At 37.1% G+C, this 26831-nt stretch overlaps 1 protein-coding gene across 1 annotated transcript; it reads right to left on the bottom strand.

Moving 5' to 3' along the window:
* Positions 1 to 884: 884 nt before the first annotated feature.
* Positions 885 to 21201, bottom strand: LOC102904761 (arylacetamide deacetylase). The gene is made up of 5 exons (XM_076574146.1): positions 21024 to 21201; positions 11561 to 11783; positions 5152 to 5221; positions 3956 to 4127; positions 885 to 2373 (listed from the first exon to the last, which is right to left on the bottom strand). The coding sequence occupies exons 1-5, from the start codon at positions 21156 to 21158 to the stop codon at positions 1777 to 1779; spliced, it is 1197 nt and encodes a 398-aa protein (XP_076430261.1). The 5' UTR covers positions 21159 to 21201; the 3' UTR covers positions 885 to 1776.
* Positions 21202 to 26831: the final 5630 nt, after the last annotated feature.

The raw sequence follows: 26831 nt of genomic DNA, 5'->3' as shown, positions 1-26831 counted from the left end.
TTCCCCCGGTTTACCCAGGATTTCTTATCTATTTCCCTTTCCTAGGCCAATCCATGCATGTCCCTCTTAGGGTCCTCCTTGTTACCTAGCTTCTGTGAGGCTATGGATTGTGCTTTACATGTAATATACCCTTATGAGTGAGTAAATACCATGTTTGTCTTTCTGGGTCTGGGTTACCTGAGTGATCCCATTCGTCTGCATTTTCTTCTAGCTCTAACACTCTGCTTTCTACATGACACACTGTATTTTGAGGCTTCCTACTGAAGTTTGTATTTGGCTTCCTGAGTTTTTCATTTCCAGCATCAGTTCAGTTTGGAATTTCTGTAGTACTTCTCTTTATTGAATTCTACTTTTGTATCTTGGATTGACTTCCTTGTTTATTTCAGTTCTACATTTTTGTTATTTTTGGCCATAGTCAAACCTCTCTTGAGCTGTTTAAACACAGTTACAATCATTATTTTCAATTATTTTTCTGATTATTTTTCCAGGTCATACTCATCAGATCCCTTATTATCAGATTTTTGAAGGAGTCATGGCCCCTTGAGTTTTCATGTTGTTATTGTGTATGGGCTAGGATTGAATGTCTCAAGTTAACTGGTTGAGTAAAGGTGTAGGTTAGGTGTTGGAGGTCTGTGGACTTGAGGCTTGTCATCCTCAGAGCTAAGTGTTCTGAGAAAATGTAGATTTGGGTCTCAGGGTCTAGGGACCTCCTTACCTGAAATACATTTTTATAGTTTTGAATATATTACACAATAATTTCTCATTAAAACTTGACTTAATTTATTTGCTACCTAATCCTATTACTGGTGCATCACTGCAGCCATTTTACTGGTGCAGAAAATAGATATGTATACAAACTCATACAACCAGTAGAGAAGAAAGTTAAGAGTACAAGAGATTAGTACAATGTATTGAACTTAGCCACATATACAGAGCATTTTCATTGAATCAATGGAAACAGAAATTAGAGATGTTAGAAATTAAAGTTACTGTTTTGTTCTGAGAAAAAGAATGCCACATGCAAATCTCATTCTCTTAAGTATAAGAGTAGAAACACATTTGCTACAAGCACATGGATTTTGAACTAATAAGATGAGGTTCTCCTCAGTATTAATGAATTGATAGAATGTTATCAACATTAAAATAATTTAAAGTAAGCATCAGGTAGCATGATACTTCAGAAACTATATACATTTATACTATACTTGTGTTTTCTTTTGAAACATAGTTTAAAGTATATATCAAGAGCAAAGGGCAATTATGATCAAATTTAATGGCCATGATGAAGTATAAAATGAAGTTTAGTTTCCCAAATATAAATCCACTGGTGTTGACATACCATGTACTTGAGTATCAGTCTTGCAATTGGTATCTAGATTTAGAACACATGTTATTATTTCACTTCTTTAAGCACGAATTTTCTTATATGTGTAATAATAATGCATAGTAAAAGTATACTGTAGAATTGTGATGGAATTCTGGCCTGGAGACATGGCTCAGCTGATAGAGTTCTTGCTTCACAAGCATGGTGACATGAATTTGTCAGCACCCACATAAAGTGCTGGTTTGGAGGTGGGTGTGTGTCTGTAGGTAAATAAAGGAGGAGTGATCACATAGAAAAGTGTCTGTTAATAATAAATAACAAGAACAAAAGATAAAAGCTATCAGCTCCTTAGGAACAACAGAAGTTTTAAACAGTATACAAAACGTCAAAACCATGATTTTTTTATAAGTTTATTTCTTATATATCTTTAACAGATCATTGTATAGGATTTGCTATAGACTTTTCATAAGCCAACTCAAGTACTGATTTTGCATCTTGTCTGCAATTTTAAAACGATGAAGGGTGAATGCTCCATGGAATCCATCCTCAAAGTGGTGATGAGTCACATGAACTCCAACATTCTGAAGCCGCCTGACATACATGAGTCCATCATCTCTTAGGACATCATACTGACAAGTGATGATATAGGTCAGAGGTAAATGACTCAATGTGTTGTCATTGGCCAACAGAGGGCATGCCTTCACATCTAGAAACCCTGGGTATTTTTTAGCAAGCTCAGAACTACCAGGAGTGGGGCTTTCATAAAAGTGACCTGTCTTATATCTCTCAGGGAGCAAGGAACTCCAGTTCACATATTGGAACAGATGGCTGAATTCCATAGGTACATGTTGGTTGAGAAGCATGGCTTTCTCCAGAGTTTGATCAGTAGTAAAGTATTTACTCCAAAGCCTGACCATCAATGAGGGGCTTAAAATTGGAAAATTTGAACCTTCTTGGTATGAAGGTAACTTCAAATCAAGAGCCTGAAGGGCAGGATATACTAAGGCCTGGACCTTAAGTTTGGTCTTGACATCTGGATCCTGTATGACCTGAAAAGGAATTAAAATTACATTTGAATAAATATTTTAATTAGTAGTTCTATTTTCTGCTGTAGAAATTAGATAAATTCAGATAATCAGATACAACAAATATATCTCACAGAATTTTCCAATTTTCTGTATTGTCAGTGTCCACTCTCTAATACAATTATTGTCATCATGTAGATGTGTTTTACAGAATACTCAAGATTGAATTTAAAAAATACCAGTGAAAATAATGTGCCATATTTCTCCTGAAAGGGCTTTTATGATTTTGGTAAGTCATGTATTATTAAACATACTAACTTCAGCCAAAATCAAGGAAGAATACTAGAAGCATAGCTTTAACTGTTATGAACATTGTTTTGCTCTGACACTGAGAGTTGATCATTTCAGCATATTACAGAGGGGGTAGTTTATGCATGTCCTCCTATCCAGGAGAATGAATGAGGAGAGGTTCTTCAATTTAGCCTCACAGCTGTAACCCTGAGAGGGTACCAACACTCATCTCAGACAAAAGGGTTCCTTTAAGTATTGCATATATTATGGAAGAAAAGACAATGAATGTTAAGGTTTACTACATGGAGCTTTTTTTGTCTTGAAAATGTCTTGGTCTAGGAATGTTCTGTTTCTTTTTAGTCTGTGATGGTCCATAGCATATTATATGGTATTTTATACAGATATTGAATAATTATGGACAGAATTGTTTAAAAACTACAGAAGCTCTAACTTATAAAAGAAGGGTTTATAATATAACAGGGAAAACAAATGTGTGCTTAAAGAAATTAGGAGAAATGGGTAAGCCCATAGTCAGATACTGATTTAGTACCAAAAGTTCTTGACTCTTGAGGTGTATCTCACATTTACCATGCTGCCTTCCAGAGAAGTGAGGCACAATCAGTGTAGAATTCAAACTCTGGAATATACTGTACATTTGTTTTACAGGATATTAGAACAAACCACAGAATGTGTAGCTTCTTTTCTCTGGGAATAAAAAAGGTACCTTAAATGTAGCAGTGTGTGGCAAATGAAATGTACTCATAGTAGCTAAATACCCTGAAATTTTATGAACAATTCAGATCTGAAAATTATCAATCCTTTCTCAAACAAAAGGTTACTATAAACCTACTAATTACTTTCATAGTTCTCTGGAATAATTTTTTCCTTTGGAAAACTTCATTATTCTGATACAAAGAAATATTATATCAGTTTTGGCATCTTCCAATTGTGTATACTACAGTTACCATGTTCCCAGGATAATCAGTTTCATTGATCCACTTTACTAGTATTGTAAATAATATAACAATAAAGGATATTACATAACTAATATAACAAAAAGGATATTACATAACTGATTATAATAATCATATTCAAGCAACAGTCTAGAAAATGTGTTCTGTCATAGTATATATAAAAAAGAAAATGTTGACATAGAACAATCTTGAAAAACTATACAGACAAAATGTTTTCTGACATCAGTCCAGGTGTTTCTATAATATTTTAACATGGTACTAAAATAGCATGTTTTCACTGATCTTTCAAATGTTGAGGCAAATGTAATTACATATAGGGTGTTTTAAGATCCCAAACAAACCTGTTGGGTCACAGCTGCAGCTAAGTTCCCACCAGCACTGTCCCCAGATACACCAACTCTCCTAGGGTCTACGCCATATCTTTCAAGAATGTTTTCTTGTAAGAACCATCGCAAGGCACTGTACACATCTTCAAACTGATGTGGAAAGTGATATTTGGGGGCTAAGCCATAGCTGTGTGAAGAAGAATTATTTCAAATGAATGAAAATAAAATTTATATGGTATCTCTCTAAAATAAAAGTCTAATTTTACTTTAATAAACAAATATTATTGCTAGCTATATACCCACAGACATATTCCATGCCAAAACCTTGTCTGATTTCATTATTATACTAGTAAAAACTTGAGTAAACCAATTGAATTCACCTGGAGGCAAAAATAAAAGAATGAAAAATATAGCAGATAATACATTTCCCAGCATCTTCATTTTACTATTATTATACTTTATAGGAAATTAATCAATGACAAAAAATCTTATTAATTTCATGTTTGAACCACACCTAGTATCAAATCGGTATGTGATTTATGCATGTTTTATTAATTACTTCACTATGTTTTATTAATTACTTCATTTTTCTTTTCATTCCTATCGAATTAATTGCTTATCAGTTATTGGCTTAGTATGCTATTTGCCTGTTTCCACATGTAGCTTGAGGACTAATTGTTTTCACTGATGATTATGCCAATACATACAGTAAACTTAAGTACAGTTTACCATGTAATCCTCAGAAAGACCATATTGTGTAGAAAATATATGATTCTCAGTTCACATATGGATAGATTAGACAGAATTAATAATATACGACATATATAAAGACTCAAGACAAAATTTCAAACCTTATTTGCCTGTGATTCTCTAAGTACTCACTCTGCTGGAAGAAGCTAAGCTATGATTTCCATGCAGGTCATTGATGTGTGTATTGCACCAGTGTTAATGTGTTCTAATGACTTCAGAACTTTCTATTTGGTTCTTGGTTGATTTAAGTGTTTTGTTCAGCTTTTTTGTTTTGTTATCTCTGATTCCATTCTCCCCAACTCAAGTTCACTTTCTCTTTGCTCACACTCTTAATTTCAGCTGAAATATTCCAGGAGTTACCAAAACAAACCAAAACAAACCAATCCAAATGGCCAAGAGTGTTGGCTTCTTTCCACACAAAGCACATGACTGAACACGGAAGAAGCAAACCATAGTCTTACTTGGTTGACACGACAACAGCATCCAGTCTATCAGCTGTCTGTCTTGTCAGAAGGTCGTAGTTAACAGTAGCTGAAATTGAGAAAACAGGGTGAGAGAGCTGCAAGCCACCTGCTGGAGAAGCTTGCCAGCAAAGGCACAACAACGCACATTGCTCCTCACAGAGAAGACGGTTTGCAATGGCTTCTGCTGTTAGCAGCCCGTCATCATCAATGTAGAAAACACATCCTGAGCAGTTTCACATAGACACAGTCAAGGGGCTTGCTCTCTTAGCTTCACACTGCCTGGTCTAAACCACTGTCATTCTCTTCGAGATCCATGTGTTTCCCTCACATTTAGCATATTTCAGGTGTTGAAAGTACACATGACTATTCCCCGACTTGGAAACAGAAATGGGTTGATGTCTTTGTCTCTACCATCTCCCTTGTCTCTGCAGTCACCACCCTTATGGCCAGACCTCAGAATATACCTCTGAGCTCTCTGGTCACAGATTTGTGTTAACAAATGTTTAGGTGTCCTTTTGGTGCAGAAAACAATGAACATGTTTTTTGGTGTTCTGTTTTATTCAAAAGCTGTTTCTAGAGTTGGGGTCTGGCTCTCTCTGTCTCTAGATTCTAGCACGTTTAGAAGTTTCCTCTATGCCCTGTGTCTGGTTGAATCTCCTGGCACAGAGAGCAAAACAGAACAACCAAAAAAATTAGACTTGATTTATGTAAACATTCTATACTTCAAGATTCACTTTGTTGGATTTGTCTAAAATTCTGTTAAACCTATAAAAGGGGTTAACTTAAAATTAGTAATACATGGTTGATAGTTAAAATTCTATACATAGGTAATCTTAAAAGAGACCATGTGCCTTGATCCCATTCTAGCATATAACTAACACGTGGCTTGCTAACATCTCTAAAGAACCACGTGAGTGGTCACCATTTTTTGCTAGGGTTGGAGAAGATAAATGCCATGTGGCCTTACCACCATATAATTTAAAAGTGACCACATAGAGAGAGGGCCTACAAAGGAGACTATAATAGATCTCCAATTAGCATAGATTTTTTTGTATGACAATTCCTGCCCTAAAAATAAAGTTTATAAATAAATCCCAAATATTAAATAATCTACACTCTTAGAGCTTGTTTTTACCTCGTGTGGATTACGGTTGAGCCCTGTTTTTTCCCTCTTGAAGTAAAAAAAGGATACCTTGTTTTTGAAAGATCTTAAAACTTTGTAAAAAAAAATTTAAAATTTTATATTTAAATTACAAAAATGCTAGATATACTTTTAAAAAACAGCTTTTAAAAATATTTACTATTTTTAAGGCTGTAAAACATCTTAAGTTCATGAAAGATTTTATTATAATATAATCTTGATAAATAAGTGGATTTAATAACAAGCTCCCATTTCTTTTCCCAATGCTTCAGCTTCCTTCTGTTATCTTTGTGTGTAAAATTCAGGCCACAGGCCTCAATTTCCTAGAGCTACTACTAGGTCTAGTCATGGTTTACATTGTTACCAGACTCAAAAATGAGATATATTCACAAAATAGGCTTCAATGTAAATTTTTCCTATTCTTTTATTTAAAAGAATTTACAATACCTGCCCTTACCAATCAATCACCTTTGTCTCCCGGTAAATGATTAGATAGAAAAAAAGGTGTAAAGTTTAAACTTTAAGTTGTGAGGATCTATAAAAATGTTTTAGAGTCTGAGAAGATGCATTAATGTGTGTAAATGTAAGTTACAGAGGTCTGAGAACATTAAGACCTGAGGTGTGAGGATCTAAAAGGTGTTTTGAGATAAATGGAGGGATAAAATTTGTAAAGATATAAAGATGGCTAAAGGCATATAAAAATGTTTCAGAATTCTTTTCCCTTCTATTGTTACACTAACATTCCAAAATTTCAGAATTTTACCATTAAACAATGGAATTCTGACAAGCTATTAATCTAGCTCTAAAATTAGTCACAAGCTTGAGATTTTAAGTTTCCTTTGGTTGTCCTCTAAATACAGATGTAAGGGTGCTTCCCATCAAACTGAAGACATTTCTGTCTAATCTATAACTCAACTGGTTTCTACTTGGTTGACAGTCACCATCTAGGGAGCACCTGCAAATTTCAAACTGCTGAGCTCTGGACTTGCTGAAAACTGGTATGAACCAGTCCAGCCAATAGGAATGCTCCTTGTTCCTCCACTGGGAGCAGATAATCCGATGCTTCTGACAAACACCCATTGCCCAGCCTTTGATTAGCCTTCCTGGGCCTTGACAACCCATTTCCCAGCTTAGATGGGAGGAGCTGCAGAAGAGACGACATCATCCCTGCCCTGGTAACAGTCGCTAAATAAGGCTAAGTCAAAAGAAAACTCCCTGACATAGGGGACAAAATGACTACTTATAATGTTGATTGATATATAAAAATGGGCTCAGGTTTATCAATGGGTAGATTCACTAATTAAAATGGTTCTATAATATGATAGAACACCTGTTCTGCTTTATGCAGAACAAAGAGATATTGTCAATCACAGGGCCTTGGCCATTCTGTTTTGTTAATTACTATTGGCTCTTACATCATTAATGTAATAACTAAATGATAGTTCCTGTCTTGGTGTCATTAACCTGATGGTTATTAGATCCTAAAGTAAACCACTTCCCATCATAAAGTCAAATATTTGACCCAAGATACAGCTGCATAGGGGGAATGTTAGACCTGAAGTAACCTATCAGCCCCACCTGCCCAAAGACAGGGTAACTTCCTGGAATTCTGGGACTTTTACTTCTTAAAAAGATAGCACCTGACAAGGGATTAAGTAACTTCCTGGGATTCTGGGAATTAAAGTTTTTAGAAAGATAACACCTGCCCAAGGGCCAGATAACTTCCTGGGATTCTGAAATTTGTAGTTCTTAAAAAAGCAACAACAAAGCCTTATAAAAAGGTATGTGGCATATGGTCTCGTCCATATAAGTCCCAACAACACACATCTTAGAGCCACACAGCAGATGGTGGTCATGACCAAATTCCATCTTGGTCAGTATTTAAAATTTTAAGCTAATTTTTAGCTTTACTTTTTATCTTTAACACACACACACACACACACACACACACACACACACACACACACACACATTATATATGTTTCAAACCTGGGACAAAAGGCTGAGGTGCCTATTTAACATATCAAACCTGGATTTGGCTGCCATGTTCCCCCAGTATCCCTCAGTCCCTACCGGTTATAGGCATGGCTCACATACCCTGTCCTAAATTAAAAAAAAAAAATCTAACAATAGTCCTACCTTTGCCAGTTCCCAATTCAAGGCCTTTGCTTATAATGGGAGATTGCCTACCACATGGGGATTTCTTACAATCCTCAAGGCTAAAGGATCATAGAAAAAACACATCAAAGTCCAAAATGCTCAACTTAACAACATCAACAAAAAATGAACATCTATACCTCTAACATGCAGTTGGCATGACTACCCTAAATATATTAATATCTAAAAAAACTCCAAATACCTTTCCATCTTGGTATGATGGAGTTACACCACAGATGGAATGTGGAAAGGACCTAACACCTTCCTCACAATGGGAAGAAGTTTTTTGCTTGGTTTCTTCCACAGAAAGGACCAACTGAGGCCTATTTGGGTCCCATTCAGAAATGTCTGACATCACCTGATGACCAGAAAGATTGCCTACTTCTCACTGACCAATCAGGGACAGTGGATATGGGAAAAGTGCCACCTCTTAAAAAACAACTAAAATCTCCTGAAAAGACATCCATGACCTGATGGCCACTGTCAATGCCATATGTTCTTCTGCCAAGCATCCCTCTCTGCTCTTTTAAAAACAATTTCTGGTCTCTGCTATATTACAGGCCTGTCCTGCCTATGCTCAGCCCCCTAATTACCAACCCAACACCCACTACTGGCGTTTTTTCCCTTCAGGAAATCTATGAGGGCAAAAATCCAGGAGGTTGGGTCCTTGGACTTCCCCAACCAAGGATGCCATTTCTGTTTCAAAACCTAAATAACCATCTCACCATTATCACTCCTGGAATGGAAGATGAAAAACAGGAGTCGTGGGAAAACCATATCCCACAGGTTATGCTGAGCATCCCTCTGCTGATATTCACATTTCTTATCAGCTACTGTGGACCTCCTCTACCACACTAGCCCGCAAAATATTCTTAAAACAGGAGACACAACTCAGAAGCATTGCTCAGTCCATGCTGGCCACAGTATACTCAATATGTTATTGACTTTTGCCCTTTCACTACCCACCCTAACGCCTCTGTTTCTTTTGTGCATCCAGCAATAGACCTCTGCTGACAGCTGTACTGGTCAATACCACTCTCCTTTCCCCCAGGACCACAAAAGATTCCACTGGTTCTTGCCCATCCGATAGTCTCCTATTTGACTAGCTGTCCAGTTTGCACATCCAGTCTGGACAAGCCTACTCATTACCAATGTCTCACTACCATCACTCTTTCCAGGCTGACATGTGCCGCTCCTCTCCTTCTTCTTTGGAGTAAGGGAAAGATAGTCTGCATAAACACACCTCTGCCAGCGTTTTGCACCCCCACTGTGATTGTTCCCCAGGTCTATCCTTACAAGGAGGAAGAAGCAACACTGCTGCTACAAACCAAAGATGAGGGCTAGTCCTTCCTTTACTGGTAGGAATAGGAATTGTCATCTCCCTTGGATCTGCTGGGGCTGCAACAACTGCCATGCTCCAGACACAACATTTGTCTTGGGACTTCAGAAACAGACATAATCAGGTGATGACATCCATGACTGACAGCCTTGAATCCCTCTAGCAACAGATGCACTCTCTTACCGGGGTTGTGCTCCAAAGAGAAGAGCACTGGATCTCATAACATGTTGAACATTGGGGGACTTGTTTGGTGTTGGGGGGAAGAATGTTGCTTCTACATAAATGAATCAGATGTTGAAACTAATGTCACACCCTCAAAAAACTCAGCGAAGACCTGCTCTCAAAATTCCAACCCATAGAGCAACTTAGCTGGTTCCATAACCCCTTATTTTCCTGGCTCCTACTCTTTATCAGTCCCCTGATTATACTGTGTTTTATTTCAAAGCTTGCCCCTTGACTTATTCAATTCCTCCTATGATAGACTACTACCATTGATAAAATTACCACCAATCAGGTCATGCTTCACTACCGGGCCTTGGACCCTTCTGATTCAGATAACAGGTTCCTCAGGGCTTACAATGACACCTCTCCATTGTAAAAAAGAACTGGGGGAGATGTTGGGAGCTCGTACTGATCAGAGGTCGCAGTCTATCATGGCCTGGCAGCTTTCTCCAAGCTTGGCAACATGAAGGACTGCCTCCCCAGCAAGGTTTCCTGTTCTCTTCCTGCCCTTATTTGGAGGATGTCTCTAGGCCCAGATGCCTGACTTGACTATCTCAAGGATGACCCTTAACTGAGTTCCCTGCGAATGCTCTTCCCCTGCTGACCACATAGTAATTTAATTACATGCTCTGGCTTTTTTCATAGGGCCGTGCTTCCACTAACCCGGATTTATGATAGGAGTGCGCTGTTTACTGTAAATTAGGTGATTCCCCAACTACTGTCCCCAAACCTACATATTCCATACACTCTAGAATAAAGTTGAGTTGTCTCACAAAGTCATATCTTTGAGGGCTATCTCCATCATATCCACAGCTGTCTGAACCCTGTTCCCCACTTCTGCTGTCTCCAACTTCATGGACCAGTGGCTGATGATCCCCAAGGAAGAAAGAGAAGCACAGTTACCTCCAATTGTCCAAGCAAAATGTACTTAATCTTTTAATCACAACTCAAATTCCAGAATACTTCATATGCCACTATTTAAAAATCAACTTATAAAATTTTCATAGCCTCCTCATGTTATTATGAAATGTATACATTATAAAATATATAAGATATATTGGGTATATTATTTATATTTTATATATTTACATTCAGTAAAGCAAAATTATAATAAATATAATTATATGTGGTAAATATTATATTATACAATCCATATGTAACAAGGGAAATATATAATATCAAATAAAAATAGCACGTTCAGTTCTTTGCTTTTCACACCTAACATCTTTGTTCTTTTTTCCCTCATTATAAAAGAGCACAGTCACATCTCTACTTGCTGCTAGCTCACCCCACCTCTGTTCTCCCAGCATTCTGCAATAATAAAGCCCAGGGTTCTAGAGGCCCTTTCTCTTCTTACCTGAGATTTTCTACAGTTCTTAGTAATCAATCCCCCTTTCAGAGAAGAACACATCTCAAACAATCAAAGCATTATTACTTCTTATATATCACTGACTTATCTTATTATTACTAACATATATGAGCTTTTAATGTGAAGCAAATATCACATTTTATCAGACAAACAAGAATGCTCAACAAAGAGGACATACCAGCACTCCCGAAACTCCAACCACCGCCATGAATAAAAAACAGGCCCCTCCTGAGTGTCTCTGACTTCCTTTTGGGCATGTAGATGCGAACAGGAACACCGTCGAAAGTTGTCTCAGTCACAGTGACATTTTCATCAGAAGTGGCTGGGACTTCTTGAAATCTCATAAGGAACTGTACTGAGTCCATCAAATGATTGATTCCCAAAAGCTCAGCAAAAGAAAACTAAGTGAAGAGAAGAAAAATGATTAAAATGTATATGAGAGAGAGAGAGAGAGAGAGAGAGAGAGAGAGAGAGAGAGAGAGAGAGAGTAAATACAGCCTTCTGAACTCCTTTAGTGTTGTTCCTGTGTATATGCTTTAGGGCTCAGTGCTCATGATTGCATAACCTATCAGAGTCTCTTCCCTTGAGACAACTGATTCTCCATCTCTCATCAGACTTAATTCCCTGTAACTCTTCAGCTCTGGTTGGGGTCTTGTGAATTTTTGCCATCCTCACTGGAATGTGAGCTGGAATTGCCAGTGTGCTTGTCTTGCTTAGGTCACCGATTTTTGAGATTTCCTAGGTGCAGTTTCCATGGTCACCTCAGACATCCTGGTCCTCTGGCACTTACAATCTTTCTGCTCCCTGTGTGTGATGATCTCTCAGCCTCAGGTATAGGGAGTGTGTTGTAGACTTATCAATTGATGTTGACACCCACATAGTTAATTTATGTATTTTACTAAGTGTACATCTTTTAATTTTTTGACTTATGTGCTTTAGTGTTTTGTCCACATTCATGTTTGTATGAGGATGCCAGGTACCTTGCCACTGGAGTTATAGACAGTTGTCAGCTTTTATGTAGATGCTGGCAATTGAAACCAGGTCCTCTGGAAGAGTGGCCAGTGCTTTTAACTACTGAGCCATCTCTTCAGCTCCTAATTTTTAGTTAATTTTAATTTTGTCATTTGTTTCTTTGAATTATTTTATATTCTAGATCTCAACCTTCTATCAAATATATACCTGGCAAAGATTCTCTCCCTCTAAGGGCTTCCTCTTCACTCAACTGAGAGTTTTCTTTGCTATTTTTTTCAATTGTTGACCTTAATTTCTGGGTAAAAGGTGTCCCATTCAGAAAGTCCTCTCTACATCTATATTCATGTAGGGTACTGCCTGTATTTCTTTCTAGCCATTTCAGCATTTCAGGTTTCACATTGAGATATTTGATTGATTTGGAGTTGGTTTGGGGGCAGTATGATAGATATAGCTTTCTTCTACATGTTCACATGCAGTTGTCCCAGTAGAATTTGTTGAAGATCCTGTCTTTTTTCTAGTATGTGCATTGGCATCTTTGTGAAATATGAAATAGATTTTCAATGTGAATTTACATCTGGGTCTTCTCTTCCATTGGTTTACATGCCAGTCTGTGCTACTATCATCTAAAACATTTTGTGCTTTTATAATTTTGTCATCAAATCATAGCACACATTCTTTTAATATTTTTCATATATGGAACTTCATATTAGTTAGAATGTTTTACTTTTAATAATCATATTGGAATTTTTATTTAAAAGTGTTTTTCATATACTGTATTTTGATTATGTTTTTCCCTCCTCCAACTCAAAATCTTCCCCAACTCCCTACCCACCCAACTTTATGTTCTCTCTCAAAAGAAAAAAAACACACTAAGACAAAAATCAAAAATTATCAAGCAAAAAATTAATAAGATACCCGGGCATTGGTGGCGCATGCCTTTAATCCCAGCACTCGGGAGGCAGAGCCAGGCAGATCTCTGTGAGTTCGAGGCCAGCCTGGGCTACCAAGTGAGCTCCAGGAAAGGCGCAAAGCTACACAGAGAAATCCTGTCTCGAAAAACCAAAAAAAAAAAAAAAAAAATTAATAAGATAGTAAAATGCCAAAACAAAACATAATTATACTCTTAACAAAGGCCCAGGAATAAGGTAACATTAAATTGACCCCTACACACTGTAATCTATCAAAACATGTTTGTTAATTGTCCCAGATACATATATGACAAAATTTAAATTTATCTCATAATAAAACACCCACATTATCCTCATATGCATATGGTTGGACACCAGGATCATTTTGACAGCCTTAAATCCTTAAAAACTGGCTTAGTACCTAAATGAAGTTACTTTTTCAATCCCAGGTTTTAGAGTTCATTCTTAAATGCATACATTTCATTTAGGCCCAGTTAAGGAAAGGATGTTTATTAACCAATTTTTCAAAAACAGCAGAAACGGAGCAAGACAGAAACAATGAAAGAAAGGAGGAGTAGAAAGAGAGGGGAGGAAAGAAAAAAGAGAAGAGGAGACAGAACTTAGGCTCAGAAGGGAGGGAGGAATTATGCAAAGGAGGATACTAAAAGTGTATACACAATCACACTTATGAAAATTTTTACTTGGACGGGTCACAAATAATAGTTTAGTTTTGTAATAACTTTTAAAAAATGCTAAAATGAGGCAAACTTGGGGACACTATTCTGTAGCTGAAGTTTTCCTGTGTCCTGGCCTGCCAGCAGTTGGAACAAATCTCTCCTACTCTCGTCCCCCAAGTAAACACACAGAGACTTATATCACTATAAACTGTATGGCCATGGCAGGCTTCTTGCTAACTGTTCTTATATCTTAAAGTAACCCATTTCTATTAATCTATACCTTGCCACGTGGCTTGTGGCTTACTGGTATCTTACATCATGCTTCTCCTCATGGTGGCTGGAAGCATCTCCTCTCCTCAGCCTTACACCTCCCAGCATTCCGCTCTCTCCTTGTCCCTCCTACACTATCCTTCCTGCCAGACTACTGGCCAATCAGCATTTTATTTATCAATCAATCATAGCAACATATATTTACAGGATACAGGACATCCCACAGCACTATTCAGTTATTTTCAGTAATTCTACACATTTTTTTAGACTTCTCTATTAGAGGCTTAATTTTGTTGTTGATGCAAGAATTCATTATTGGGGTTTGTTTTGGGACAGTAAGAATCATTTCCTGGTAGACGATTTCTCTTGTAAGTATTAACAACATCAGATATCCTCAGTGCATCACATAGAATGCCCCCATAACAAGATCTCTGGGTTATCTTATGGTACTAGGTAGACAATCCTTATGTATACCTCACAAATGAACCATTAGAAGTACCAATCCAGGAAAGCTGTGACTGTTTCTGGTATGTTCTTATGAGACTGCTGTATGTCGTAAGTCAGATGCCCCCAACACATTCATTAGTGCCCAAGTCACCCAAAGTCACCCCAAACAGATACAAAGAAGCACTTGGCTCTTCTTTCAGAAACTCGGGAGTTCCTCATATAGACGAATTTCAGATGGTGCTATTGCTGTAACCATCAGATTATAGCTTCCCTTAAGAAAACTATAATTGACACAGACTAATATATTAATACAAAAATAACATAAACACAGTGAGATAAATACAGAATAACCCCTGGATAAATTATTCCTTTGCTCTTTTAAGCCATAGTTTTATAATAATTCAACTACTCAGACAAATATTTTATTAAGTGGAATATTGGAATACAAACAAGGATCTTTTTCTAATATCTGACAAAACAGATTTCAAACAAAAAATTAAGGAGGAGAGATAAAGAAGTCTTTAATACTTTATTCTGATCAAGGGAACATTCAACCAGAAAGATATTACAACCCTAAAAAAACCAAAACAACAACAAAAACAAAAACAAAACAAAACAAAAACCCACCATAAGCACAGATGTACTCACAGCAGAAATTTAGAATGGCTCAACATACTTAAGCCAACAAATCTAATAAATCATACAGACTTTACAGAGAAAAATTATAAATCACACAAAATTATCTTACAATAACCAGTATCATTTCTATATCCCAACAACAAAAATTCTGAGAAATAAATAGAAACAACCCCATCCCCAATAGCATCAAAATTTAAACCTTGTAATAATTCTTACAGAGGAGTTAAAAGACCTATATGACAAAAATTTGAATACTAAAAAAACAAAAAATCAAAATAAACACTAGAATATGGCAATATTATCCATGATCAATGCATTAGTAGAATTAATGTTGTAAAAACATCCTAACAAAAGGAATTGACAGAGTCAATGCAATCCTGATGAAAGGGAGGAGCTGGGGGAAGAAAAACTGAGGTCAGAATATATTGTATAAAATATTCTCAATTAAAATTTTTTTAAAAAAATCTAATGATATTCTTTACAGAAATAGAAAGAAAGGGCTTAAAATCCACACAGAAGCACAAAATCCAGCAGATGGCTAAAGCAACTTTGAACATGATTAGAAGAACCAAAGTGAAGCAAAATACCACTATTACTAGTACTACCAGTAACAACAACAATACTAATAATGGTGATGATGCTGTAGAAATTGCTACATTTAATCTCAAGATATACTACAGAGCCATACTAGTAAAAAAAAAAAAAAAAAAAAAAAAAAAAAAAAAAGGTAATGCCACCAAAACGGGTATGTGGCTGAGTTGAACTTCAGTCTCAGATGTACATTCATGCAATTATAGCTGCTTGTTATTCCACAAAGATGCCTTATTTAAATAGGGGAGGTTAGCACAGAAGCTCAAAAATGACCTAAGTGCAGAGAATTAGTTTTGTGGAATGCTCAGCCATAAATGGAACTTATATCACACTGTCTCTTCACAGGGCTCAAAGATCAAAAAGTACAATAGAGAAAAAAGACTGCTAGGGCTGGATGTCAGTGGGACTGGAAACCGTGTCTTATGGACATGTCGGGACTACTGGACTCAGGAACTCACAGCAGCTTTGACTATCTGCATAAGACTTATAGCAAGTTTAAGCCAAACAACACTGCCATGGAAAAGTGAAGAGAACATGAGTCCTCACAATTAACTGAAGAGCTACTAACAGCTGATGCTTTTGAGAAAGGGAGAATCCATTCTCTTTAAGAGTGGGGTCCCTGTAGAATCAATCCACTCTAGAAGAAGGCTTTAAACTCATGAGTATATAGACAGCAGGAAATAGACTGAGTTATAAAGAAAGAAAGAAAGAAAGAAAGAGAGAGAGAGAGAGAGAGATAGGAAGGAAGGAAGGAAGGAAGGAAGGAAGGAAGGAAGGAAGGAAGGAAGGAAGGAAGAAAGAAAGAAAGAAAGAAAGAAAGAAAGAAAGAAAGAAAGAAAGAAAGAAAGAAAGAAAGAAAGAAAGAAAGAAAGAAGGAAAGAGAGATGTGGTTTGAATAAGAATGGTTCCATAGACATATATATTTGAATGCTTAGGGAGTAGCACTATCTGTTGGAGTAGGTGTGGCTTCATTGAAAGAAGTGCATCACTGCTGGGATTGCGATTTCAGAAGCCCGAGCCAGTCCTAGTTTTTTCCTCTTCCTCCTGCCTGTGGATCCACAAGTATAACTCTCAGCTACTTTTCCAAGAATATGTTTGCCTGTATGCTGCCACTTGAACTAAACCTCTGAAACCATAAGCAGCCCCAATTAAATGCTTTCTTTATAAGGACTGCTATGATCATGGAGTCTGTTCACTGCAACAAGACACTGACTAAGATAGAAGTTGGTACCAGGAGTGGGGTATTGCTGTGACAGGTCTTACCATGCTGCTTCTTGGCAGAATGTGAATTTTGGGACATTGTGTTCAGAAAGCTTAATGGGCCACATCAGTAAGAGCATGGAAGACAATGGTGTTGAGAACAATGTAGATTATGACTATCCAGCTGAGGAGGTTTCAGAGGAAAAGAAAATTATTAAGTGGCCTATAGACTGTTCTTATGATATTCTGGTGAAGAATGTGGCTGCTTCCTACACTTGTCCTAGAAATCTACCTGAGGCTAAACTGAAGAGCTTTGGATTAATGGCCTAGGCAGAGACTGTTTCAAGAAAACCTAGTATTGACCATGTGTGGTTTTTTTAGTAGCCACTCATATGTAGGTATATACTGAAAAGGATCAAGCTGAGCAAGGAATCATAGAAAATGTAAATGAACAGTTTGAGGAGAGAAGGATGACCAGGAAGTATAATGGAGCCAAGTTCAGTGCTCCAGGAGATAAGAAGTTTAAAGAAAATTCTGATAATATATGGGCAAGGTCCACTCAGATAAGCTTCCAACTTGTGAAAAGGAATTAAAGAAAAGCATAAGCCGTGAAGGAAACCATAGGAAGCAGAAAGCTGATGAAAATATATATGCCTGAGAAGGCTGGGTTTCAGCCCCAGAAAGTAGAAACACTTGGCAGTTTTGGACAGGTGGTTCTGGATTTAGTGTAAAGGATACAAGAAAGAAGTTGTGGAATCCCCTCCATGGCTATGGAAAGCCATTCAGGCCAGGTGTGTGTCTGGGGTGTCCCTGCATAGAGACTCAAGACAAGCTATCGTGTGAAGCTGTGAAAGTGGAGCCTGAATTTCATTGGAATACCCAAGATGTTGGAAATGCCAAAATCATGAGACACCTGCCAAGAACAGTTACTAATGGGGTGTGGAAATGAGCCCAAGTGAAAGAAATGTTGCTGTCAACCAAGCAGAAAGGAGTTGGAGATCTGAAGAACACTTTGCCATCAGACTTGGAGATGCAGAATTTGTTTGCTCTGCTGGTTTTCATTCTTATTTTGGTCTAATATTTCCTCACTGTGCTGTCTTTCTTCCCTTTGGGAATAGTAATATGTATGTTGGATGTGTGGGATCTGTTTTTCTGTTTTTATTTTACAGGGAGTTACTGTTAAGAGATTGCATTGAGTCTCAGAGGAGACTTTAAAACAGTGTTGAGACTATTATAGACTATGGGGACTTGTGAAGTTGGATTGAATGCATTTTTGCATTACAATAGGACTACTAGCCTATGAGGCAGGGAATGGAATGTGGTGGTTTGACTGGAAATGGCCCCCCATAGGCTCACAGGAAGTGGAGGTGTGGCCTTGTTAGAGGAAGTAAAAATCTGGTCTGTGGTGGTAATCTAATTGTACTGAAATGTGATTTTGATTGTATGTTAATAAATAAAGTTGCCCGGGGGTCAGAGCTATTAGAGCCATAGACAGAGTGTGGCGGTGGTGGCACACGCCTTTAATCCCATAGATATCTGTGTGTTCAGGGATATAGCCAGCATTGGAGACATATGCCTTTAAGACCTAGGGGGCTGTACATTCAGACAGTGACGAGGCAGTCACGTGTTTGGGTTTACAACCAATGAGAAGGCAGAACAAAATACTTTAAATAGACGAACAGACAGGAAATAGAACCCTGATTCGGGAAGCTGGGACACCGCAGGCGGAAGGGTGAGATTTTAGCTCTGAGCTCTGACCTCTCGGCTTTCTCTTTTGCATTGTTTCTGTGTTTCTTATTTAATAAGACGGTTGGTTACATCTATACTGGGCATGGGCTTTGAGGTTTCAGAAACCCAAGTCAGTCTCAGTTTTTCTCTCTTCCTGCTGCCTGAAGATATGAATAAAGAACTTTCAACTACTTCTCCAGCAATATGACTGCCTGCATGCCATCATGCTTCCTACCATGATAATGAATTACACCTCTGAAACTGTGAGCAAGCTCCAATTCAGTGCTTTTTTAAATACAAGTTTCTGTGATTATGATGCCTCTTCACAGCAGTAGAACACTGAGTAAGAAGACTTTATACATGAAATGTGTGCATATGTGTGTGTGTGTGTGTGTGTGTGTGTGTGTGTGTGTGTATAAGTATGGAATAATATATATGGAATTACTCCACAAAAGTAAGACCCTACAGAAGCTATAGACTATGAAACAAAATGCCCAGACATGTGATACCTCCCTTTGCATTATTGGCCAGGGAGTTTGAAGAGACTACATCTCTTTTTATATTTTAAATATTGCATATATTTGTATACACAGATATTACAGCATTAAGATTTCTTACATTTGAAAATTGAATAAAAATATTTGACTGTATTCTCCAAGACATAGTTGAAAACTGTCCATGAAAAACCATTGCATTATAATGATAACAATACAAGAAATGTACACATACCATTCGAGCAAAATGACATGTACTATAAATAAATAGTGCAAGTATTCATAAAGAAAATGTCATCACAAATATAATAAAACAATATTATACACTACTTCAGAAATGAATTCTTAAAATATCATAGACTATTGGAAAGCAGAATCATATGAAATCAAGGACTAGACAGAAAGATATTATAAGATTATTCCTAATCAGAAGGGAGAAATAAATAAAATACACTGCTACCAGCCTTCATGTTTTGAGAATTAAAAAGGAATAAGAATAAATGTCAAAATAACTTCACCAAAAATCAAACTAAAACTCAAAATATTACATATTATATAAAAGAAAATAAATCAAAAGGAAAGAGTATTATAAAAATAGTTGAGAAAGAATAATGACAAATGATAATATTTTTCATATTATTCATTGAAGGATTATGTATGTATAGCACAGCCAAAAACAAACTATTTGCACAATTTTATATACAATTTAGAAGCTAGTATTGAAACGCTGAGCAATTAAGAAAAACCATATCTAATACCAAATAGATATTCTAGCAAAGTAACTAAATAACTAAATATAACTAAAATAAGGTCAAATAAATAAGAAAATAAAAATAAAGCACATTACATTTTTTTTCAGAGTTACATAAAATGAAAAAAAAATGTATAAAAGCCTTGTTGGAGGAAGTATGTCACTGGGGGTGGATTTCAAATGTTCAAGCCAGGCCCAGTGTCACTCTTTCTTCTTCCTGTATGTATGTGTATATATATAAATTTAGGCTCTTTCTCCAGCACTGTGTCTGCTTATGACTTTCTCTGAACTGAAAGTCAGCCCCAATTAAATGCTTTCATTTATAAGAGGAGTCATGGCCATGGCGTTTCTTCACAGCAATAGAATCCTAACAAAGACAATGTGTGACACGTTTGATATTCAGGCTGTGTCATTGACTGGTGTCTTTTGCTCCATAAGGATATTTACTACAGAGAAGGCTAAAGGACACATGCATGATTTCATTTCTATGTACTAATACTCACTAGAAAAGAACTAGCTGTGAACAACTATAAGCAGCAAGCCAGGTGACCTCATTCTCCTACAGCAACACACCTGCTCCAATCGGGAATCATATGTGTTGCTTTTTTATTTTTATTTTAATCAGTTATTCTCACATACTGTGCTAGAAAACATGTGTTTCCATGCCTGACTCCAAGAGTACTTGCACAGATTTCTATAACTAAACAGAATACTATTCCATTCTTCCTTTCCTGAAGTTGATCCTTCTAAAGATCTTAACCTGGCAGTACTGTAAAACACACACCCTCCATCCTTGCTCCCTCTTCTTTCTCCCCAGCCTCTTCCCTGTTGCTGTCTATACTGGGATTAAAGCAAGAGACCGAGAATGATAAGAAACTTCTCAACCACTATTTTCTCTCTATTAAATTGTACAGTATTCATAAGGCAGATGAAGTTCAGAACTTACTGTTCACACAGAACTTACCAAATCCATTATTATTCTTGGAGGTGTCATTTCAAGTATCAGCTTCCAAGGCTCCTCAATATCACCTGGAAGAGGAACATAAATATAATAAGCTACAAGGACCACAGCAACAAGAAGCAAAATGGTTCTCGCCATGTTTCTCTCTGTTCTGTTTACTTTGGCAGCACAGCAGATGCAATTGTTTTCAAATCTTTGGAGGTTGAATTTTAACCTGCTGTAAAGTGTTACCTAACTTATTAAGTACAAATTCCACCGCACAATCTCTTACTGCGTAAGCACTCCAAAATCCTTTGTCCTTTTCATAATTCACACACAAAGAAAGAATTTTCAAAACAGAATTGCTCTCTCCAAGTTACTTCCAATCTAGGAACCAGATCCTGTTTCTATGCCAGTTTTTTTTTTTTTTTTTTTTTTGGTTTTTTCGAGACAGGGTTTCTCTGTGTAGCTTTGGGCCTTTCCTGGAGCTCACTTGGTAGCCCAGGCTGGCCTCGAACTCACAGAGATCCGCCTGCCTGTGCCTCCCAAGTGCTGGGATTAAAGGCGTGTGCCACCACGCCCGGCTTCTATGCCAGTTTTTAATGAAACGTATCATAACAAAAGTATTATCTTCAGACTCTCTTCTCTATATGCAAAAGGTATTGCAACATACAGGAGCCCAGGGTGTGCATCAAGTTTAAACAAAAGAAGACTAACAGCACCTTTAAAGCAATGTGTACTTTTAAAAGGAAGTCCCTTTCTCTTTATTCTCTCTGTGCCTTAATATGACCCCTGCTGAGACACTTCAGCTTTTTTTTTTTTTAATGACTATTCAATTGCACTGCTTAGGAAATTCTTTCCTTTTTATTTATATTATTTCTTTTATTTTGAGATGAAGGTGAAATTACATCCTTTGCCCTTCCAGTTACAGCTCAGTTGACTCCAGTCTGTACAACTTGCTTGTAAAACCTGTTTCCTCTACTCAGTCTAATATTATAATTAAAACCTGATGTCTTTTTTAGGCTGTTAGTTTATAGTTGCCAGCAGTAAACCCACAGAAAAAAAAAATAACATCTTTTCTAAGTCCCATTTACTTGGATAGTAAATGGCTCAAAGTTTGAATAACTGAATTCTGTTTTATTAAGTACCAAGCATATTCCATGCCAAATTTAAACAGCTAACTTAATTTTCTCAATAAGTTCATTTCATCTCTTGGTCTCCCTATCAACAATGGAGTATAAGGAAGAGTATTACCAGACTACTTTTTAAAGAGTGAACATAATTACATATTTTAAAGCTAATATTTCATTTATTGGATCCTCTCCTTCATAGGGATTTATCCTAGAGCACTATGAAAACAAAATTAGGTGGAAACTCTGGTCTAGTTTTGTCTATTATTATACCATGACTATCTGGGGTATTCAGTGAGTTTTTTTTTTCACATGCTATGAGACAGGATTAGGGGGGTGGATGGTCTTGTAGAAGGCATCAGTGAAGGTGAAGTGAAAAAAGAGGACATGATTTTGAAGGAGAGCATGGAAAAGTATATGGGAGGGCTTAGAGGGAGGAAAGGAATGTGATAAATGTTGTAACTACATTATAATCTCAAAAATAAAAAAAAATAAAAAAGAATTCTGCATCTGGAACTTCATCTAAATCATGTGAATGAGTAGGTCATTAGAATTGATTTGATGATTTGGGAGGGGAAGATACAAATTATTTGTTTTTCATGCCCCATGTGTTTTTTCATGGCTATCTGCCCATTTGGGTTTTGATCACTGGTTCAGAATAATTTTTCCTTTTATTCTTTTACTTCAAGTTGTTTCCCTTCTTCCATTTGACAGTTTTGTAATGTTCAGGAAAGTCTAGGTTATAACAAAGTTGTTATGACGTTTTTGGCTATTGGACTGGCATTCTGGGCCCCAGGATCTATCTGTAGCCTATCCTTACAGGCTGACCCCGTTGCTGAAGACACCAGAATTAGCTGCAGGACATAAATAACCCAACACCAAACTGATGATGAAATTGTTTTTCTCCCAGCTAGGTTTATCATGCTGGGAGGGTCTATGCAGACTTCTAGGGGAAAAAAGGGTTTCAGTGGCTTTGTATAGCACTGGATGGGGTATGTTGCAATACCAGTCTCCCAAGAGGATGAGTGAGGTAGTGGCTCAAGTTTGGGTAACTAACCCTCTTCTGGTTAGGTTTGAGGCCTTCTGCACAGGAGTGGATGTCATACACAGTACTGTTAAGCCTGGTTGCTGCAAGCCGCAGGAAAACATAATGGAATTCAGCTACTATCACAAAAGCTACTACTTGGAAAAGTCAAGGACTTCTCCAAAGGTCAAACCATGACTTAAGAATATATATTAGCTGGTTCCTAAAATGATTTTCTTGCATGCTTTCAAGAACTCCATTTTATCTAAAATGCCTATCAAGCATCCAAGGCCATACGAGACAACAACACCTGTCTCCTAGGTCAGGCAGATAGGTTTATTTCTTGTGCAATTTGGGGTGAGACCCTCCTTTCTTATACAACCTTACTAATAGACCCCTAACTTCTTTTTGTTGTTGTTGTTGTTGTTTGTTTGTTTGTTTTTCGAGACAGGGTTTCTCTGTGCAGCTTTGCGCCTTTCCTGGAACTCACTCTGTAGCCCAGGCTGTCCTCGAACTCACAGAGATCCACCTGGCTCTGCCTCCCAAGTGCTGGGATTAAAGGTATGCACCACCACTGCCTAGTGACCCCTAACTTCTTACCTAACCACTTCTAGGAATGTAGAGTGAGCACATAGATTCCCCTTTGCTATACTATCCAGTCATTAGCACTCAATCCTTCACCACTCCCATTATGGATTGAAAAAGAAAACCTGGTGGTCACTGCTTGAGGAAAATTTTTACCTACCTTTATATCCCCGTAGAATTCAAGCGTGGTAACCTTGCTTGACCAGGGGATTGCTATTGCTTAGGTTTATAACTGGACTCCCGAGAAACTTGGGGAGGATGGAGAGATGGCGAACGGAGAGGAATAAGGAGGGTTCTGACCAGAGGTGGAAGATGAGGAAGAGTCAGATCGGGAAGTACTAGCTGGGTAAGAACAAGATAAAAATGACATAGACAAGGCAGAATTAAGATGAGAGAATTAAGATAGAACTTAGAGGGAGCAGTAGATAAATACAAAGAGAAATCAGGCAAGAAAGGAGCTAGGCACGAGAACAGAACTGAAGCTGTGTAAATAGGATGCTTTCCCAGAGGAATAAAAGCAAATGGACTATAGAGCTTGGTGTGCTGAGATTCCATTCCCCAAAATAGTCTTTGCTGTTAGTAGTTCTCTCTCCTGAACCCCTGGGATGTATAATATTAAGGCTGGTCCTTATAATATTATACAAGATCTGGTCAAAAGCCTGTAGCTTGGATGGTCAGAGGCCTAAGGGTAGAATATATTGTTTTTCTGAATGGTTATGCTGTCAAATTTCCTTTACATATTTATGATTATAACAATCAACTTGAATCTCTCTATCTTTATCAGACAAGATTTTTTTTTCAGTATACAGCAGTCAATGGAGAGGAGTGCTGTGAATGCTATCTTCTGGACATGACATTACTATCTCAAGCATGATCCCACAGTAGCTGTGGTTACAAACACAAGACTGAGAAAAGATCAAGCCAGACAAATCCAAGCATAAGTGAGGTAAATTGTTTTGAAGCTCCACCCTTACCGAGGAGCTATTAGCAGCTGATAGTTGCTGGAATATGGAGAATCATTCTTTATTGAAGATGAGGCCTCTAATAAGTTTTCCATTCTCCACTGGGGGAATCCATACCCATCCACTTAATAGTAGTTTGAACTAGACTTAGTAGAATATCAAACACACACACACACACACACACACACACACACACACACACACAAATGCTGCAATGAATGAAGTTGAGAGGGGGGGTGTTGGGATGTTGATGGAGTTGGATGAGAAAATGGGGTTTATATATGACCACAGTTTATGATATACCTGTATAAAATTCTTTAAAGAAAAACAAGCTTAGGTAATATCCTGTACTGTTATATTGAGGGTTGTACTTGTAAAGTTGATCAATGAAACTGATTACCATAACTGAGAACATGGTAACTGTAGTATACACAATTGAAGCATGCCAAAACTGATATAATTTCTCATGGTATCAGAATAATTAATTTTCCAAAGGAAAAATGTTATGCCAGAGAACTATGAAAGTAATTAGTAGGTTTATAGTAACCTTTTGCTTGGCAAAGGATTGATAATTTTCAGATCTGAATTGTTCATGAAATTTCAGGATATTTAGCTACTATGAGTACATTTCATTTGCCACATACTGCTACATTTAAGGTACCTTTTTTATTCCCAGAGAAAAGAAGCTACACATTCTGTGGTTTGTTCTAATATCCTGTAAAACAAATGTACAGTATATTCCAGAGTTTGAATTCTACACTGATTGTGCCTCACTTCTCTAGAAGGCAGCATGGTAAACATGAGATACACCTCAAGAGTCAAGAACTATTGGAACTAAATCAGTATCTGACTATGGGCTTGCCCATTTCTCCTAATCTCTATAAGCATACATTTGTTTTCCCTGTTACATTGTAAACCTTTCTTTATATGTTCCAACTTCTGTACTTTCTAAACAATTCTGATCAACAATTATTTAATATCTGTATAAAATACCATATAATATGCTATGGACCATCACAGACTAAAAAGAAACAGAACATTCCTAGACCAAAACAATTTCATGACAAAGAAGCTCCATGCAGTAAACCATGAAGTAAGACCTCATTGTCTTACCTTCCATAATATATGCAATACTTAAAGGAACACTTTTGTCTGAGGTGAGTGTTGGTACCCTCTCAGGGTTACAGCTGTGAGGCTAAATTGAAGAACCTCTCCTCATTCATTCTCCTGGATAGGAGGACATGCATAAACTACCCCCTCTGTAATATGCTAAAATTATTGGCTCCCAGTGTCAGAGCAAAACAATGTTCATAACAGTTAAAGCTATGCTTCTCATCATCTTCCTTGATATTTGGCTGAAGTTACCATGTTTAATAATACATAATACCAAAATCATAAAAACCCTTTCAGGAGAAATACGGCATATTATTTCCACTGTTTTTTTTTTAAATTCAATCTTGATCATTCTGTAAAATCATGTCTACATGATGGCAGTAATTGTATTAAAGAGTAGACACTGACAATATAGAAAATTGGAAAATTCTGTGAGATTTTTTTTATTTTATTTTACAATACAATTCAGTTCTACATATCAGCCACGGATTCCCTTGTTCTCCCTCCTCCTGTCTCCCTCTACTTCTCCCCAGCCCACCCCTCATTCCCACCTCCTCCATGGCAAGCCTCCCCTGAGGACTGAGATATTTTTATTTTATATGATTATCTGAATTTATCTCATTTCTACATATTATTCCCAGATGAAAATATACCTACTCATTAAAATATTCATTCAAATGTAATTTTATTCCTTTCAGATCATACAGGATCCAGATGTCAAGACCAAACTCAAAATTCTTCCCAGAACCAACCCTTCCTTTCTCATTTAAATTTGTCTTATTTACCCCATCAGGTCAATTTGGAATGATCTAATATTTTTTAATGTTTTTCTTTCTACTAGAGCAGTGGTTCTCAATGTTTCTAGTGCTCTGACCCTTTAATGCAGTTCCTCATGCTATGGTGAACCACAAACATAAAATTATTTTTGTTGCTATTTCATGACTGTAAATTTGCCATTGTTATGAACTGTAGTATAAATATCTGATATTGTTTTCTTACAGAAATAGAAACCCTAACT

The sequence above is a fragment of the Peromyscus maniculatus genome, chromosome 6 (genome assembly GCF_049852395.1).
Source record: "Peromyscus maniculatus bairdii isolate BWxNUB_F1_BW_parent chromosome 6, HU_Pman_BW_mat_3.1, whole genome shotgun sequence".
In the NCBI taxonomy this organism is placed as follows: Eukaryota; Metazoa; Chordata; class Mammalia; order Rodentia; family Cricetidae; genus Peromyscus; species Peromyscus maniculatus.
Note: the sequence above shows the minus strand (reverse complement) of the source record. Positions and strands in the feature narration are given on the sequence as shown.